The sequence below is a fragment of the Theropithecus gelada genome, chromosome 1 (genome assembly GCF_003255815.1).
Source record: "Theropithecus gelada isolate Dixy chromosome 1, Tgel_1.0, whole genome shotgun sequence".
NCBI classification, from domain to species: domain Eukaryota; kingdom Metazoa; phylum Chordata; class Mammalia; order Primates; family Cercopithecidae; genus Theropithecus; species Theropithecus gelada.
In genome coordinates, this window is record NC_037668.1 from 20777529 (window position 1) to 20795612 (window position 18084).

The following is an 18084-nucleotide window of genomic DNA, read 5'->3' on the forward strand; positions in this document are numbered from 1 at the left end:
ATCCTGGCTAACACAGTGAAACCCCATCTCTACTAAAAATACAAAAAAATTAGCAGGGCATGGTGGCAGGCGCCTGTAGTTCCAGCTACATGGGAGGCTGAGGCAGGAGAATGGTGTGAACCCAGAAGGCGGAGCTTGCAGTAAGCCGAGATCGCGCCACTGCACTCTATCTCAAAAAAAAAAAAAAAAAAAAGAAATGTCACCATTTTTTCTACTTAGTATCTATCACTCTGATGATATAATTCCAAGTAACCCAGGCACCTGACAACAACAACAAAAAGTTCCAAGTAAAAAGAGAGGCCAGGTGTGGTGGCTCATGTCTGTAATCCCAGCACTTTGGGAGGCTGATGTGGGAGGATTGCTTGCGGTCAGGCAGTATATAGCAAGACAGTCTATTAAAAAAAACCTGGGAGTGATGGCATGCACCTGTAGTCCCAGCTACTTTGGGAAGCTGAGGTGGGAGGATCACTTGAGCCTAGGAGTTCAAGGCTGCAGTGAGTTTTGATTTCACCGTAGCACTCCACTACACTCCAGCCTGTAAGACAGAGAAAGGGCATCCCTCTCAAAAAAAAAAAAAAAAAAAAAAAAAAAATATATATATATATATATATATGATCTAGAATAGAACAATTGCAATAGATCCAAAGGTCAAAAACTAAAGAAAAGCGTCTGGGCGCGGTGCCTCATGCCTGTAATCGCAGCACTTTGGGAGGCTGAGGTGGATGGATCACCTGAGGTCAGGAGTTTGAGACCAGCCTGACCGACATGGAGAAACCCCATCTCTACGAAAAATACAAAATTAGCCAGGCACGGTGGCACATGCCTGTAATCCCAGCTATCTGGGGGGCTGAGGCAGGAGAATTGCTTGAACCTGGGAGGCAGAGGTGGTGGTGAGCCGAGATCGCGCCATTGCACTCCAGCCTAGGCAATAAGGGCAAAACTCTGTCTCAAAAAAAAAAAAAAAAAAGAAAGAAAAAATTAAAGATAATCTTAAAAAAATGTAACAGTAACACATTGTTTTTGCAGTCATGAAGAAACCATTATGTAACAGTAGGGCCCTCTGATCTAGTCTTGAACCTTAAGTCCTTGTAGGAGTAGAGATTGAACTGTTGGAGTAAGCTGTCTTGCTACTTCTGAGCAACTGTATTCTAGCTGAACTCCCAGCCTAAATGTTTAACTTATATCTGGGACAAAGTTTTGGTAGGCTTTTCAGTTATCTGCAGGAATGAGTTTATCTTCCTTAATGAGTAGGGTCACTTTGTCTACTTACGACACTTTTCTATTTGTGGAGGAGTACACAGATTTTGGAGTTCTGGCTCCAACCCTAGTTACTGGGTGACCTTTGGCAAGTTACTTAACCTTCCTGAGCTTCAGTTTTCACTCTTAGAAAATGGGAATAACTTCAGAGGGTTATTATGAAGATTAACTATGTGATCTTGGGCAAGTTACCTAAATTGTCTTTTGCTTCAATTTCCTCATAAAATTGGGATTTGGTACCCACCACAAAGTGCTTTTGTGAGGATTAATAAATATATGAAAACTGCTTATGATAAAATGGTCTAACACACAGTGGCCTAAAAAAACGTAGCCTAAAGTTATATATTGCCGGCCTCAGTGGTTGTTGCTGAGAATTAATGAGATGATGATGCATGTGTGTACAAAGGATGGAGATGTAAAATAGCATGGCATGGTTTTTTGTTTTTGTTTTTTGAGACCTTAGGTGATCTGCCTGCATGGCATGTTTAAGAAATAGCTGGGGCCAGGTATGGTGGCTCAGGCCTGTAATCCCAGCATTCTGGGAGGCGGAGGTGGGCGGATCACTTGCAGTCAGGAGTTCGAGACCAGCCTGGCCAATATGGTGAAACTCCTGTCTCTACTAAAATACAAAAAAAATTAGCTGGGCATGGTGGTTGGTGCCTACAATCCCAGCTACTTGGGAGGCTGAGGCAGGAGAATCCCTTGAACCCAGGAGGCAGAGGTTGCAGTGAGCCAAGGCTGTACCACTGGACTCCTGCCTGGGTGAGAGTGAGACTCCATCTCAAAAAAAAAAAAAGAAAAGAAAAGAAACAGCTGGGCAGCCGTGGTGGCTCATGCCTGTAGTCCCAGAACTTTGGGAGGCTGAGGTGACTGGATCACTTGAGCCCAAGAATTTGAGACTAGCCTGGGCAACACAGGGAGACCCCCGTCTCTACAAAAAATAAAAACATTAGCCAGGTGTGGTGGTGTGCCCCTGTAGTCCTAGCAACTCAGGAGACTGAGTTGGGAGGATTGCTTCAGCCCAGGAGGTTGAGGTTGCAGTGAGCTGTAATGCATCACTGCACTCTGGACAGGGCAACACAGTGAGACTTTGTCTCAAAAACAAAACAAAACAAAACCCAAAAAACCCAACAAAACAGCTGGACTAGCTTGGCCAATATGGTGAAACCCTGTCTGCACAAAAAGTACAAGAATTAGCCAGGCATGGTGGTGCATGCCTGTAGTTCCAGCTACTTGGGAGGCTGAGACAGAAGGCTCATTTGAATCCGGGATGTGGAGGTTGCAGTGAGCTGAGACTGTGCCACTGCATTCCAGCTTGGGTAACAGGGAGACTCTGTCTCAAAAACAAAAAACAAAAAAGCAACTGGACATTTGGTGTGTATTGTTATTGTGCTGATTGATTAGGCTGGGTCCAGACTAGAAAGATCCTAGTACTGACTTTATCCAGTAGTCAACAGCAGTGAGTGTGCTCATGTGCAGCCTAGTATGTTTATGATGTTGTTTCAGAAAGATCCCCTTGGAAACAGGATGAAGTTGTTCTTGGAAGATAAATGGGGGATAAGAAGGAGGATAAAAATAACAAGCTCATCAGCCCACAGTTAGGAAAAGTTTTTTCCATTTAATACTAGACTTTCAAGGATTGAGATGCAAGCTTTGTATGCAATTACATCCAATGTTAAAATTGGTAATACATAATTTACAAAGATTAACATCAAAACAATCATCTATTTAGATATGCTTTTGTAAAAAGGAAATATATTAGCAGCATTTATATTTTCCGCAATCACACAGCCTACAGACATGCAGACTAACTCTGTATCTATTTGCAGTGATGTAGTGCTTTGCCCCGCATTTCAAACACCAAAACCCTCCTGGCAGCTGGGGGGTTCTTTTTATTTCGTTATTATAAAATAACTGAAAAATAAAAAAAGGCATTAATTTCTACACCAGTAAGAAAAAACAAGTTTTTGCACTTACCTAACATTTGATTGTCTAAAAAACATTTCAGTTTTTTTTTAGTCTTTCAACAAAAGAAAGATAAAATGACAGAGCGTAGTGTCTTTTGCTTCTGTTCTCGCATTTTACAAAGTTTTTTTTCTTTTTCATCTTTTTTAAAATTTTAGTGTTTAACACTATAAAGGAAACATTGAATTTTAATCTCTTTCTTGTCATTTTCTCGCTTTTGACTAAAAGGAGACCCCCAAAGTGCCCCTAGTCCCACCTCCCTCCCACCCACTCCCTGCAATGAAAAACAAAAGAAACCACTCAAACGGGCTTGGACATGCGATTTTTCCAGCTCCACATGTGAGTATCTTATACCCAGGTCTCTTAGTAATGTACAGTGCTTCTCTACAGTAAGAAAATACTCCAAACTATTTTCTTAATTCTCTTTTTTCTTTAATAAAATATTTATTTTCCTTTTTTTCTCTGCTCAAGGGGATCATTGGCATCCCCTATCTCTTTTGTTTTTTCCTCAAGAATGACACAGAAAGGGGAAAAAGAAAAAAATATTCAATGGAATGGAAGGTGGTCAATGTGTCTACCTAAACGAGTCAGAGCATCGTCACCATAAGGGGAAATGTACAATTAGGACAGCATTGGTCCAATATTAGAAAAAAGTAATAGGGACATGTTTACTATTGTATTGCTTACCAATCACGCAGCAGGGGTGTGTGTGTGTGTGTGTGTGTATATATATACACACACATATACACACACACACATACACACACATATATACACACACACACACAACTTGGCACATTTAAAAACCATCTTTTCTCTTATAAGAACATCTAAAACATATATGCATATGTATGTCTGAAAAGACAACAAAGCTTTTTAAATTTTATTTTTAAAGAGACAGTATAGTCTGGTAACTTCTGGTCAAGAGAGTAGGAAGGAAGAAGACACCCTGGATATACCTCCTGATGTCATTCAGGAGGGTAAGGGAAGATGGGACTAGGGGTGAAGAGAAATACACTGTCTCTTTAAGAAAGGGACATTGAAAACTGTACAATTAAGAAAACAAGAGTAGTGTTTTCAATTGATAATCTATACTCACAACAAATACTCTGATAGGTGAATACTGCTGAACAGTTTATGTAGTGACTTTTGTTGCCGGGGTGGGTTTAGAGTTCTTTTTATGTAGGTTTTTAAATGATTTTATTTTGAACTGAATCTCCATTTGCACAGCACAGCAGACACACAAGAACTACAGCGCATTAAAAACAGCATGTGTGCTGGCGGGGGCCTGGCTTTCTCATTAGAAAAAAATATGTCCGACAGGTTATGAAGGGTAAAACAAAAATAATTGCAAGAACTACCGTGCCCTTCTGACCCCATGGGGGCCTTCCCTATCCCATGATTCCATTTTGGGGAGTAGAGGTAGGGAGGGGGCAGCAGTTACAAGTGCTTTGAGCTGTCAACTCACATTTTACTTTGACCTGGTTGGGCAAGAAAGGAGAGAGAAACTTCCCTAGTCAGGTATCTGGGAAGAAGCCCCAGCTACTGTTTCTGTTTAAGGTCTCTGGGGTAGCTCTTGGAGCCAATAGAGAATAGACGGGGTAGGAATAGGGATCCTGGCCCTATCCCTTTGGATTTTGAGTTATACCTGGATATAGGAAGTAGCTTCTTAGCAATGTCTGTGGGATCTGAGGATGACAGAAAAACCTAAGCTGTGGGGAGGGGCAAATGCTATAAAGTACCAGTAGGTTCTGGTCATCAGTGTGGTTCTCCCTCCTCTCTACATTATTAACCCTTAAGGTGAAGCAATGGAGAGGAAAATTAATTAACCTGAACTGTCTTGGACAGAACCCCTTCCTCTCCCTCTCCACTAGCTCCAAGGCTTATTAAGTACCTAATGTCAACAACATGGCCCCATTCCCCTTGCCTGGACAGACCCTTTCCACCCCGGTCTATACCCAGAGAGCAGGAGGCAGGACTGATTAGCTAATCAGTCCACTGGATCCCAGATGCTTGAGGTTCTCATTCTTTGAGGGTCACTTTCGAAAGCTGTTTTCTGGGATAAACAAAGTACGCCTTCGCAGTTTCCTGCCTGATCCTTCCTCCAGCAAGTAGGTCACATCAATGGCTGAAAACAGAACCAAGAAGGCTCATCAAAATACCACTCTCCTACTCCTTATTCCACATTTGAGCTCTAAGGAGAGCACAGGAACTCAATGATTCCTTTTCTGACCTATAAGCCATTTAGACCATCCTCCAGCCCTACATGAAAAACGTGGTTCTTTAGAGGAGATCATCTCACCTTCCAGTTTCACTCCCAAGATATAACTAAAAGCAAGCCTATGAAAGAACTATACCATTTTCTTAGAATATTTTGGATGCTGAACCAGTAATTACAATTTTTTTTCCATTCCCTCTCATTTCACATTTATCTTAAACCCTAGATATGAACCTGATTATTCTTACCATTTTTTCCAGGGATTTTTTCAAGGAGATTGAGCAAGATCTGGTTGAGTCGTTCCCGTTGGTTATGTCGTCGTTCCTCAGGGGTACAGGTTGACTGGGGTTCTTGACTACTTTCCTCTGTTTTTTTTTCACCCTCACTGACGTTAGCGGTGGCCCCCTCCCGTTCTGGCTCCTCCAGGCTGGGTATCTCACTAGCTGTTTGCTCTTGACGGGCTAGAACCTCTTCAATTAAGGGTAGAGCATCATCCTCCTGGCCCAAGTCTTTTAGGGGTGGCTTTGAGCGCTCAGACTTCCAGGATGATCTGCCAGAAGGATATTTGAATTTAGTGCAAGACACTTGAGGAGGAAAAGGGGATGAAGGGAAGGAGATCTCAGGATGGCTTGAGATCCTGGAGTCCAGCACTTAGAGCTTGAGGTAAGAAACTTGACTTTCATTTTTGCTTTATTATTATTTGAACAAATCACTACCTTTACTTGAAATTTTTTTTCTTTTTTTTTTTTGAGACGGAATCTCGCTCTGGCCGGATCTCAGCTCACTGCAAGCTCTGCCTCCCGGGTTTACGCCATTCTCCTGCCTCAGCCTCCCGAGTAGCTGGAACTACAGGCGCCCGTCACCTCGCCCGGCTAGTTTTTTGTATATTTTAGTAGAGACGGGGTTTCACCATGTTAGCCAGGATGGTCTCGATCTCCTGACCTCATGATCTGCCCATCTTGGCCTCCCAAAGTGCTGGGATTACAGGCTTGAGCCACCGCGCCCGGCCACCTTTACCTGAAATTTAATTTTATTTGTAAAATTCAACTTTTATTATTTCTCTTAGGAATATGCACAAATGATATAGGAATCCATAAAATATACAAGGGCTAATAAAATTGCTTAGCTGGTTCTAAATGACTGCTTCATGACTAGAAAAGTATGGCACAACCTTGTGATGCCAATAATCCAACTACAATAATAAATATTTAAATGGAGTTTTAAATTTTCCTGCTTCCCTTTTTTACCTCAATAGTCTAATATTTTCTCCCTTATGGTAAGCTATTGGTGTAGGTAAAGCAGTTGTTATGCCCCCATTGAATAGATGAGGAGACTGAAGAAAAAGCCTTCTGTCATCTTTCGTTAGGAATAATCCTCATGTACAAAATAAGCAAAAATGAAAACTATGAACCCATAGTTCATACCTCAGTGAAAACTGTACTCGCTACATCTGTTCCTTGACAGAGGCACCAAGAGCTGATATACCTTGAGGTAATGGGGAAAGCTTACAGACATCTAAAAGAAACTTTTCTGAGTCTGGAGTTCTGTTTCAAATCTCTGCACATCTCTCTGTTGCTCCAACTAAGGCTCCATAATGGGACCACATCTACTGAAGTTTAGTTCTTCCATAGTGCTGGCGCTACCCTGGGCTATTCTGCAGAGAATACCCAGTCCTAGAAGTGGAGCTGAGTGGGTAGTTGTTTGTTTTCTTGCTCCATTCAAGCTCTTGGTCAATCCCTTAGGATCCTCATATCCCCCCATAGGACTTACCGTCCTCCATTCCTCTTGTAGTTGTCTGGGACGTAATGAGGCTGCAGATAAGAAAAGGAAGAGGTAAGCATATTGTAGAAGCTGGGAAAGCTAGCTGTCCTCTGGGGCCACTCAGGATAAGGAACATAGTAGGGCAGTAGACAACTTGGGTGACTTTGTTTTAAGATGAGAAATCTAGTACTTCTATTAATATGCAGGCCACAATGATTATCAGCATTTTGTGCTCCCAGGATGTCAATGGGAGGGATAAGTGCACGATTTTCTCTACTCCATTTCACCTTTTAAATACAGTCATATGTTACTTAATAATGGGGATATGTTCTGAGAAGTATGTCGTCAGGTGATTTGATTGTTATGTAAACATCATAAAGTGTCCTTACACAAACCTAGATAGTATAGCCTACTATACACCTAAGCTATTTAGTATAGCCTATTGCTCCTAGGCTACGAGCCTATATATACAGCACAGTACTATACTGAATACTATAGGTAGTTGTAATACAATGTTAAGTATTGTGTACCTAAACACAGAAAAGGTAATACATTGCAGTATGTTACGACAGCTATGACATCACTAGATGACAGGACAGAATACTTCAGCTCCATTATAATCTTATGGGATCACCGTTGCATACACAGTCCAATGTTGACTGAAACATGTTACACATGACTGTAGTTAAGGTTGGGGTTTCAAAGCTAATCAGTAAGCTATTGATTGAGCAAGCAAGACCAAATAAGTCTTGATGTGAGGAAAGACCTGGTGGTGGGCAGAGAATGCAAAAGACGGTTTGGAAAATTAAAAAAAAAAAAAAATAGGGAAAACAGGAATGTATTGCTTTGTTTTCTGGTTATTTCTTTTTCTTTCCTTTTTTCTTTTTTTTTTTTTTGAGATGGAGTCTTGCCCTGTCGCCAGGCTGGAGTGCAGTGGCGTAATCTTGGCTCACTGCAATCTCTGCCTCTGGGTTCAAGCAACTCTTCTGCCTCAGTCTCCCGAGTAATTGGGATTACAGGCGTGCACCACCATGCCTGGCTAATTTTTGTATTTTTAGTAGAGATGAGGTTTCACCATGTCAGCCAGGCCGGTCTCAATCTCCTGACTTTGTGATCCACCTGCCTTGGCCTCCCAAAGTTCTGGGATTACAGGCGTGAGCCACTGTGCCCGGCTCTGGTTAGATTATTTCTAGGGATTCCAGGGTGACAGCTATGAATTTTGACAGGCCCACTAAAAGAAGACTCAAAATGAGGAGCTCAGCCAGGGTTTTATTAAAGCAAACAGATGAATGGATGATCAAAATCTTTATGGAATGATGAATGACAAAACATATAACTGGCACATGGTTCTCAACAATTTGAAAGAAAAAATATACAGGAAAAAGTCTGAAAATGAAAATGTTAAAAATGGTTATTTTCTGGATAGTGGAGTATATACATAACTTTTTTCCTCTTAATGCTTCTATACTTAATTTTTTTTTTTTTTTTTTTTGAGACAGGGTCTCTGTCACTCAGACTGGAGTGCAGTGGCACAATCGGCTTACTGTAACCTCAAACTCCTGGGCTCAAGTGATCCTCCTGCCTTGGCCTCCCAAAGTGCTGAGATTACACATGAGTCACCATGATGTTTACACAATAAACATCACTACCACAAATTTTATTTGTTTTGTTATTGTTTTGAGATGGAGTCTCGCTCTGTCACCCAAGTTGGAGTGCAATGGCGTGATCTCTGCTCACTGCAACCTCCGGCTTCCAGGTTCAAGAGATTCTCCTGCCTCAGACTCCTGAATAGCTGGGATTACAGGCGCACGCCACCACACCTGGCTAATTTTTGTATTTTTAGTAGAGACAGGGTTTCACCATGTTCACAAATTTTACATAATGATCATGTCTTCCATTTTTAATGCGGGCATAAAAAGAAAAAGCCCTGAATTATTTTCTGTGAAGGTTCTTCTTTTATAGGTGTGTTCTCAATGAGAGGAAAAAAAGGCGTTTTTCAGGGTTCTTGTTTCTTAAAATTATGGGTGTGAAAGACAAAACAAAACAAAAACCTACAGATGTGGGACTCGACAGCAAAGATTAAACAGACGAAAGAGAAAAGAGGAAAGGTATAACACTGTAATCAACAATTTTCTGAGATACAGTCTATGTGAGGAAATGTACTTATGCTGTTCAAATGTCCCAAATAGAGACAGAGATTTTCAGAGCTTGGGATGGAATTTGGATGAAGAAGCAGAGAGCTACATGAAGATTTTCGCTTAGTGAATTTCATGCATGAACCAGATTGTCCTAACATGTAGTGTTAAGAAAGGAAGGAGACTCACCGAGAAATCTTTTTTGGGAGTGAGCTTCTTGGGGAAGTGATCAAAAGCATAGGGTTTGGTGCAGACAGGATAGCGGTTCCGGTGGATCTTGTAAAACAGGTGTGCTGACTTGTCAAGCCGATAATCACAGATGTACACATCTTGCTCCTTCACTCCTTTGGGTCTCCCTATGGGTCCAACCAGTGTTAAGAAATCCTATTTCCCCATTTCTCCCCCTGAGCTGCCCAAAGACCCCATACACACCAATGGGAGAGCAGCTAGATCCTTAAAACCCTACATGGTAGCTAAAGAGGTAGGACAACTAAGCATTTGGTAGTTGTTGGAAAAAGAGTTCTCAGACACTAGTGTCAACAAAAGATAAAGTAAATATACAGCAGAATGGATGGAAATAAACCAAAAATGTAAACTGAGTACTGCAGGGATGTGTGAGGGAGTATTTTGAGGGAAAAACAGAGCAGGTTATGGGGGAGTTACAAGAAAAGAATAGAAGTATAAATTTGAGGGAAGCACATTTGTAAATGAACGCTTTTTAACTGAGACAAGGAGGACTCATCAGCATCACAGAACTGCAAGCAGTCTGTCAATTTTGGAATGGAATACATATTCTTTTAGACTATTTTGCTATGATTCTGAGAGAACAGTCTAGGCAACTGAACTCTGCTAATAATGACAAATAACATATATTGAGCTTTTACTCTAAACCATAAACTAGGCTGAGTGCTTTTGTAGATTATTTTATATAATCTTTTAAGAACTCTTTAAAATAGATAATAATCCTTATTTTCAATGGGAAACTGATACTTAGATTAAGTAAATTCCCCAAGGGAACATAGATAAAATGTGGTGGAGCTGGAATTTGAAATTAGAACACAGTATTAAGAAAATTAACTAAATTTAATAAAAAAGAATAAACGTTTATTGAGTACAAAGCACCAGGTAAAAGAAAGGAAAAATATAGTATAGCTCTCTGAAGTTTCATAGCTAACCTTGGAGAATCTTTCATCATATACAGACAACAAGAATGGGGTGGGCAATGAACAGGAGACATGAGGTCATTGAGGTCATTTTTTTTTTTTAAGGCAGGGTCTCATTCTGTTGTACAGGTTGGAGTGCAGTGGTGCAATCCTGGCTCACTGCAACCCCTGCCTCCCAGGCTTAGCAATTCTCGCAGAAGCTGGGACTACAGGCCCACAGTGCCATGCCTGGCTATAGAGGCAGAGTTTTGCCATGTTGGCCAGGCTGGTCTCAAACTCCTGGGTTTAAGCAATCTGACTGCCTCAGCCTCCCACACTGCTAGGATTACTGGCATGAGCCACTGTACTTGGCCGAGGTCATTTTTTTTTTTTTTTTTGAGACGGAGTCTCGCTGTCGCCCAGGCTGGAGTGCAGTGGCCAGATCTCAGCTCACTGCAAGCTCCACCTCTCGGGTTCACGCCATTCTCCTGCCTCAGCCTCCCAAGTAGCTGGGACTACAGGCGCCCGCCACTTTGCCCGGCTAGTTTTTTGTACTTTTTAGTAGAGACGGGGTTTCACCGTATTAACCAGGATGGTCTGGATCTCCTGACCTCGTGATCCGCCCGTCTCGGCCTCCCAAAGTGCTGGGATTACAGGCTTGAGCCACCGCGCCCGGCTTTTTTTTTTTTTTTTTAAAGATTTTTTTTTTTAAATTTCTACTGGGGAGGGAGGAGGATAAATAGAACTGTTTTCCAATTTGCTCTCCACTGTATACACACATACCCACACACATACATAAACATACATACACCAAAAATACCCCAAACAAAAAACAAAAAAACCAGGAATCAAAAAAACAAAACACCCTCAAACTGCACCAATACTTCATATTTTGACCAAAAAAATATCCTGGGAGGAAGTGCAAAATGCAAAATCAAATGACTGAAAAATGCTGAACAAACAGCATTATTAATATACAAAATATTTATATTACTGAACTAGTAACAGGTGATGTTCTCTGTGTCTGTAAAACTTTGGAACCACATAGCTGATTTGTTAAATCTAGTCCATGCCAGCTTCCAAAAACCAAACTTTTAGTTAGCTTCATTCTTTGATGCCTCATCAAAATTTTCTACAAGATCTGGAACATCATCATCCTCCTCATCAATGTCTTCTGGTTTTGGTGCTTTACTGTCCAAGACTTGGCGTGGGAACTGTTCAGCTAACTTCCTAAGGCTTGTTAAACTGTCAGCACCAAGCTGACTTAATATTCCAGGAAGCATTTCTGTGATTGGTTTGGCTTCTGCATGACCAGTAATTGCAAAGGTGTTAGCAGAAAGGGAAGCTTGGACTTTGGGATTGTTGAAATGAATAACTGTCCCATCATCTTTAATCATGTTCACCTCTTCAATACCAGCTATATTATTCACAGCCAGTTTTTTTAGAGAACTCTGAAGCTTTTTGTCATCAGCTGTAGCTGTTCTGTGTACCACCTTCTTCTTTCTGCGAGCTGTACCCTTGCCCCCTATCCGGACCTGAGCCTGAAGTTTGGCTAACTTTTCTTGATTCATGCTGTTGGTAAATCTGAAGCAGGGAGGGTCCTCCAACACCAGCACGCGGCAACAGCAAGATGGCTGCCTCCCCGAGGTCATTTTTTAACTAGCCCAGATCACTTACCTTTACAATATGTATAAAGGTCCAACACACAGCAGGTCCCCACTACAGCCTCCAAAGGAATGATCTCATATAGTGGCACCCGAAATAGTTCATTATGATAGAACCGACGGGATGGAGAGTGGTGTGTTTCGTGGGGACGGAAATAATGATGACCAAAGGCAAACCGTTCCTCTCTAAAAAAGGAAAAGTGAGAAGGGAGAGGTTTAACTGATTAGCAAGATCCTAGTGAACATTCAGCTCCGCTGGTACAGCATGGCTGGAAGAAAAGGACAGGACCTCAGCACATACTTTTCATTCTTCCAAAGTTTCTCAATGCGAAAGATGTCAAGTTTATCTCGGTTAATGTGAGATAACAGTCGATAGGACTGACGGACCGGGTGGCCATCAGGGGTGCGCCGACTATCCCTCATCAGATACACACAGTCACCTAGGAAGACCCAGAACACAGAAGAAACATAAAATGATTCTTGTATGAATTCTGTTAGGCATCTGTTTATTTGACTCAGGATCTACATAGAACTCATAATCGGAAACAGTATAAATACAGAGAGCTAAAAGCAGCAGTGTTAAGTGATGATAATCAATTCTAGACTACGACAATAATATAAGGTAGGCATTCTATTTCTTGAGCTTCCTATGTGTTTTTCGAGTCTTAAAATTAGCTTTATAACATGTCTATCGTTTCAAATTAGTATTATTTGATGGAGAGGTGATGCATGTAAGCACAAGGACTGCAGATATAAAAACTTACATTTTATTGCTATTCAAGGCTGTATGGAGACAATGACTATGAAGGAGACAGCAGAGACTTCCTACTATACAGAAAGGTCACCTCTGACAAGTAGGGTTAGCTCCTGTAATACATACCCTGACGAAGCAGCAAGTCATCTCGGAGCAAACAGATGAAGTAGACACAGCCAGGTTGGGCATAGTGGGGCCGAGGGATCATGGGAACCTCCTGATAGGAGCAGAAAGCCAATGTATAAGGGCTGGAATTACTACATTCAGCCTACTTATTTCTCTTCAGGAGAGAAAAAGAACTAAAACCTAGAATTCTCAATCAATCAAAACTTACTGTTTAGTCATTTCAATATATCACAGATATACAAAAAAGATGAAAGCAACTACAGTTGTTAAACCTGGAAAAGCGAAGGTAGAGGACAAAAGTGATAGGCTAAGTATCTCAATCTATGTTTTATGAAGCACTAATTGTGTAGTTGCTCTATGTAATCTAGGGGCCATATGAAAATGTGTTAAGGGAGACTAATTATTACAATGATTGGGTAATACTACTGGTATTTAATGCCCAGGGTCCAAGGAAGCCAAACATTCTGAAATGCATCCATCACAATAAGAACTATGCACCTAAACATGACAACAGCAACACTGTTAAGAAATACTGCCTAAATCTCTTCTTTTTAAAAATTGACTTGCCCAAAATCACACATATAAAGATAGCAGAGCCAAGCCAAGAACCCACTTAATGACTTAGGCAAGCCACCCACCCTCTCTCCTATGAAGTGAGCCTAACACTAACGTTTGCTGATTCTGAGTCCAGTGCTCTTCTCACTTAAACCACTGTCTAACATAAATGACGTTAAGAATACCAAGTTCTGGATTCTATAAGCTATTCCTTTCATGGACATCTGATAGTGTTTATAAAAACCTCAGTTTTGTTTCTGTTTTTTTTTTTTGAAACGGAGTCTTGCTCTGTCGCCAGGTTGGGGTACAGTGGTGCAATCTTGGCTCACTGCAACTTCTGCCTCCAGATTCAAGTGAATCTCCTGCTTCAGCCCCCCGAGTAGCTGGGACTACAGGCACGCAACACCACGCCCAGCTAATTTTTGTATTTTTAGTAGAGATGGGGTTTCACCATGTTGGCCAGGATGGTCTTTTTTTTTTTTTTTTTTTTGAGACTGAGTCTCACTCTGTCACCCAGGCTAGAGTGCAGTGGCATGATCTTGGCTCACTGCAACCTCTGCCGCCCAGGTTCAAGTGATTCTCCTGCCTCAGACTCCCAAATAGCTGGGATTACAGGCACCTGCCACTGCACCCGGCTAATTTTTTTTGTAGTTTTAGTAGAGACAGGGTTTCAAGACAGGGTCTTGAACTCCTGACCTCATGATCCACTGGCGTCGGCCTCTCAAAGTGCTGGGATTGCAGCCATGAGCCACTGCGCCCGGCCGAGGATGGTCTTGATCTCTTGACCTTGTGATCTGCCCGCCTCGGCCTCCCAAAATGCTGGGATTATAGGCCTGAGCCATCACGCCCAGCCTTTTTCTTTTTTTTTTGAGACAGAGTCTTGCTCTGTTGCCTAGGCTAGAGCGCAGTGGTGTGATCTCAGCTCACTGTAACCTCCACCTCCCAGGTTCAAGTGATTCTTCTGCCTCAGACTCCTGAGTAGCTGGGATTACAGGCACACACTGCCACCATGCCCAGCTAAGTTTTGAATTTTTAGTAGAGATGGGGTTTCACCATCTTGGCCAGGCTGGTCTCGAACTCCTGACCTCATGATCCACCCCGCCCAGCCTGTGGTTTTTTTTTTTTTTTTTTTTTTTTTAAGAGATGGAGTCTTGCTCTGTCGCCCAGGCTGGAGTGCACTGGCGTGATCTTGACTCACTGCAACACCTGCCTCCAGGTTTCTAGCAATTCTTTTGCCTCAGTCGCCCAAGTACCTGAGACTACAGGCGCATGCCACCACGCCTGGCTAATTTTTTTTTTGTATTTTAGTAGAGACGGGGTTTCACCGTGTTGCCCAGGCTGGTCTCGAACTCCTGAGCTCAGGCAATCCATCCACCTTAGCCTCCCAATGTGCTAGGATTACAGGCATGAGTGACCGTGCCCGGCCAAAAACCTTAGTTTTATCTAGTGCCATTCCTTCCACAGATTTCTAAGTATTTTATTTTCCCTTTGATCATACTCCTGAAATAGGGAAGAACAGAATTATGACCCTTATTGTAAAGTTTAAGAAGCCAAGGCCCAGAGAGGTTGAATAACTTATTAAAGGAAATTCTGCAAAGCAGGAGCAGGACAGGTAAGATACCATGTGCTACCTCTCCTACTTATAGATCAGAGTTTTATGAGGGGCAGCTTACCCTGTCCACAGGCCTTGGGTCACACTGCTCACAAAGGTAGTGCTCCACATCTGAGTTCACTCCCATACAATCACAGTGCTGCCACACCTGCAGAAAAACATACAGTTTGGGGGAACATGGAGGCTATGACTTACTGAGAGTGTCCTGGGAGCCCAGAATAAAAAATTAGCAATAGGTCAGGGTAAAGTAAAAGAGGAACTAAGTGATAACTGGGTGAATGAGATATTGGAGATAAATGATAAAATAGGAGGAAAACAGAATAATGACTTTTTTGAGCAAAAGTATACAGATTGACTCATAATCTGTAGATCCGGGCAAATAAAATGGGGAGATGGAGAGAGAATAGGAAAACAAATGAATAGACTACTAAACTATTACTAAGTAATTTAAGTAAATGCTATGGCTATTCTGAAAGGCTTTACAGCTACAAAATGTTTTTATTTACCCCTCTCTAACTTTATCCTCCCAACAATCCTATGTGTTACTTACAGCCACTTTACACATAAAGTTATGTGTTCACATATATTAGTGGGGACACTAGGGCTCAAATTCAGGCTTTGACTCCTTCATCAGGAGCCCTACCTGTATTAACATATTTCACTCTCTCAGAGGATTCATACTAATAGAGTATACTATCACTAATGATTCAAAAGGCAAAGCACTATATAAAATACTGTCATTCTCCTTGATCCAGATTATGTGAGAAGTGTACAGTGAAAAGTGGGCAGAAAAAAGGAAAGAGCCAGGTGTGGTGGCTCACGCCTATAATCCCAACACTTTGGGAGGCTGAGGTGGGCAGATCACTTGAGCTCAGCAGTTCGAGACCAGCCTGGGCAACATGGTGAAACCCCATTTCTACAAAAAAAAATTAGCTGGGCATGGTGGCGCATGCCTGTAATCCCAGCTACTCGAGAGGCTGAGGTGGGAGGACTGCTTGAGCCTGGGAGGCAGAGGTGCAGTGAGCTGAGATCGTGCCACTGCACTCCAGTGTGGGCGACACAGCAAGATCCTATCTTATAAACAAAACAAAAAAACAAGAAGAGAGGAGAGAAGGAAAGAAAAAGAAGGGATAAAGTGAAAGAAAGAGAGGTAAGAGGAGAAAGGCAATATGGTAAACATAGAAACCTAACAGAAACCAAGGCTAAGTTACAGTTCATAAAAAGCCTTTCAAGCCAATCCAAAAGAAGCATGGGCTTCTTCTTTGAATATGGTCACCATGCTCATCAGGACCAAGCTTCTGCTTCATTTCCTGACCCTCACCATGCACTTGTCACACTGGATCATGAGACCTTCATCCTTGTAGAGGCCACAGATACAGCGAATAACATCGTCGTCCTTCTCATGCCCATTCTCCTTTTCAGAGACTGAGGTCTCACTGCTGTCTGCCTCACTTGCTGTCTCTCCCACAATCTCATCGATTTGGGCTGATGCCTCATGCCGGGCATTGTAATAAGCCTTTCGCAGACGGCAAACATCTCTCCCAATTGGGGATTTACGCCCATAGTACTTCTGAAGAAAGCAAATAAAGAAATCATGTTTGGTCCTCTCAATTTGGCTTAACGATTTACCTGAAGAGGTAGCATGACTTTCTTTCCCTCCCATTTTGGTTAACAGATTTTCAAAAGTATCAAATATACTGCCAGACAGTTGGTAACAACTTAAACTGAACTAAAATAAATTCAAGTTAGAATCTGCAAGTTATTTTTTCATTTGCTCAATTGACCTGTCATTCAATTCTGTCACGGGCCTCCTTGTCCACAAGATCAAATACACAGAGATCATGAAATATGAATTAATGTCACAAGCATAATGTAGTGTAGAAGTTCAACATACACCTTTGTCTTGTGGATATCTGTGACAGATCTACAGGTGTTGAATCTATGTGGAAGGTGGGTTTCAGTAGGAAGAATGTTACAATTTGAGATTGCTCTAATTCTTCTCTCACTTGTCTATTTTTCTTTCTCATTTCGTCTTTCAACTTCAATTATTCCTTTATCTTTTTTTTTGTTTTGTTTTGTTTTGTTTTGTTTTGAGACGGAGTCTTGCTCTGTCGCCCAAGCTGGAGTGCAGTGGCGCGATCCTGGCTCACTGCAAGCTCCGCCTCCTGGGTTCACGCCATTCTTCTGCCCCAGCCTCCCGAGTAGCTGGGACTACAGGCGCCCGCCACCTCGCCCGGCTCATTTTTGTATTTTTAGTAGAGACAGAGTTTCACCGTGGTCTCGATCTCCTGACCTTGTGATTCGCCTGCCTCGGCCTCCCAAAGTGCTGGGATTACAGGCGTGAGCCACCGCACCCGGCCAATTATTCCTTTATTAGTAGGCGCTTTTGTCTTCCAAACACCTGTCCAAGGTATGTCAAAATTACTGAATAATCTCCTCTCTTCTATGCACCATACAATAGTCCATCCTGTCCTTTAAATCAGTTCAAGGCCACTTTCTCTCCAATGAGCTTCAGCTATTCCATAATCTATCACTGTGATACTCCTCAATTCCATCCTCAAGATATATTACTGGCCAGGCGCCGTGGCTCACGCCTGTAATCCCAGCACTCTGGGAGGCCAAGGTGGGCAGATCACCTGAGGTCAGGAGTTCAAGACCAGCCTGGCCAACATGCTGAAACCCTGTCTCTACTGAAAATACAAAATTAGCCAGGCGTGGTGGCAGGCGCCTGTAATCCCAGCTACTCAGGAGGCTGAAGCAGGAGAATTGCTTGAACCCGGGAGGCAGGCGGAGGTTGCAGTGAGCCGAGATCATGCCATTGCACTCCAGCCTGGGTGACAGAGCAAGACTCTGTCTCATTAAAAAAAAAAAAATATATATATATATATACACACA

At 42.2% G+C, this 18084-nt stretch overlaps 2 protein-coding genes across 4 annotated transcripts in view; both read right to left on the reverse strand.

Annotated features, from left to right (window-relative positions):
* Positions 1–2849: 2849 nt before the first annotated feature.
* Positions 2850–18084, reverse strand: part of ASH1L (ASH1 like histone lysine methyltransferase) — a 235321-nt gene continuing 220086 nt past the window's right edge. The window contains exons 20-28 of one of the 2 annotated variants that reach the window (XM_025381044.1): positions 16511–16759; positions 15251–15337; positions 13023–13113; positions 12444–12582; positions 12156–12328; positions 9526–9692; positions 7211–7251; positions 5689–5990; positions 2850–5350 (exon numbers count right to left, since the gene is read on the reverse strand). In XM_025381044.1, coding sequence (XP_025236829.1) covers positions 5259–5350; positions 5689–5990; positions 7211–7251; positions 9526–9692; positions 12156–12328; positions 12444–12582; positions 13023–13113; positions 15251–15337; positions 16511–16759 — 1341 coding nt within the window. In that variant the 3' untranslated portion in view covers positions 2850–5258. The remainder of the gene's footprint in view (positions 5351–5688; positions 5991–7210; positions 7252–9525; positions 9693–12155; positions 12329–12443; positions 12583–13022; positions 13114–15250; positions 15338–16510; positions 16760–18084) is intronic. The other variant, XM_025381043.1, reaches the window with a different exon arrangement.
* LOC112621750 (transcription factor BTF3 homolog 4) lies at positions 11191–12119 on the reverse strand. 2 transcript variants are annotated; one of them, XM_025381129.1, is made up of 2 exons: positions 11882–12114; positions 11198–11679 (listed from the first exon to the last, which is right to left on the reverse strand). In XM_025381129.1, exons 1-2 carry the CDS (start codon positions 12047–12049, stop codon positions 11611–11613), a joined length of 237 nt encoding a protein of 78 aa, XP_025236914.1. In that variant the 5' UTR covers positions 12050–12114; the 3' UTR covers positions 11198–11610. The 2 variants fall into 2 exon arrangements, with proteins under 2 accessions (XP_025236905.1, XP_025236914.1); XM_025381120.1 differs by having other exon boundaries at positions 11191–12119.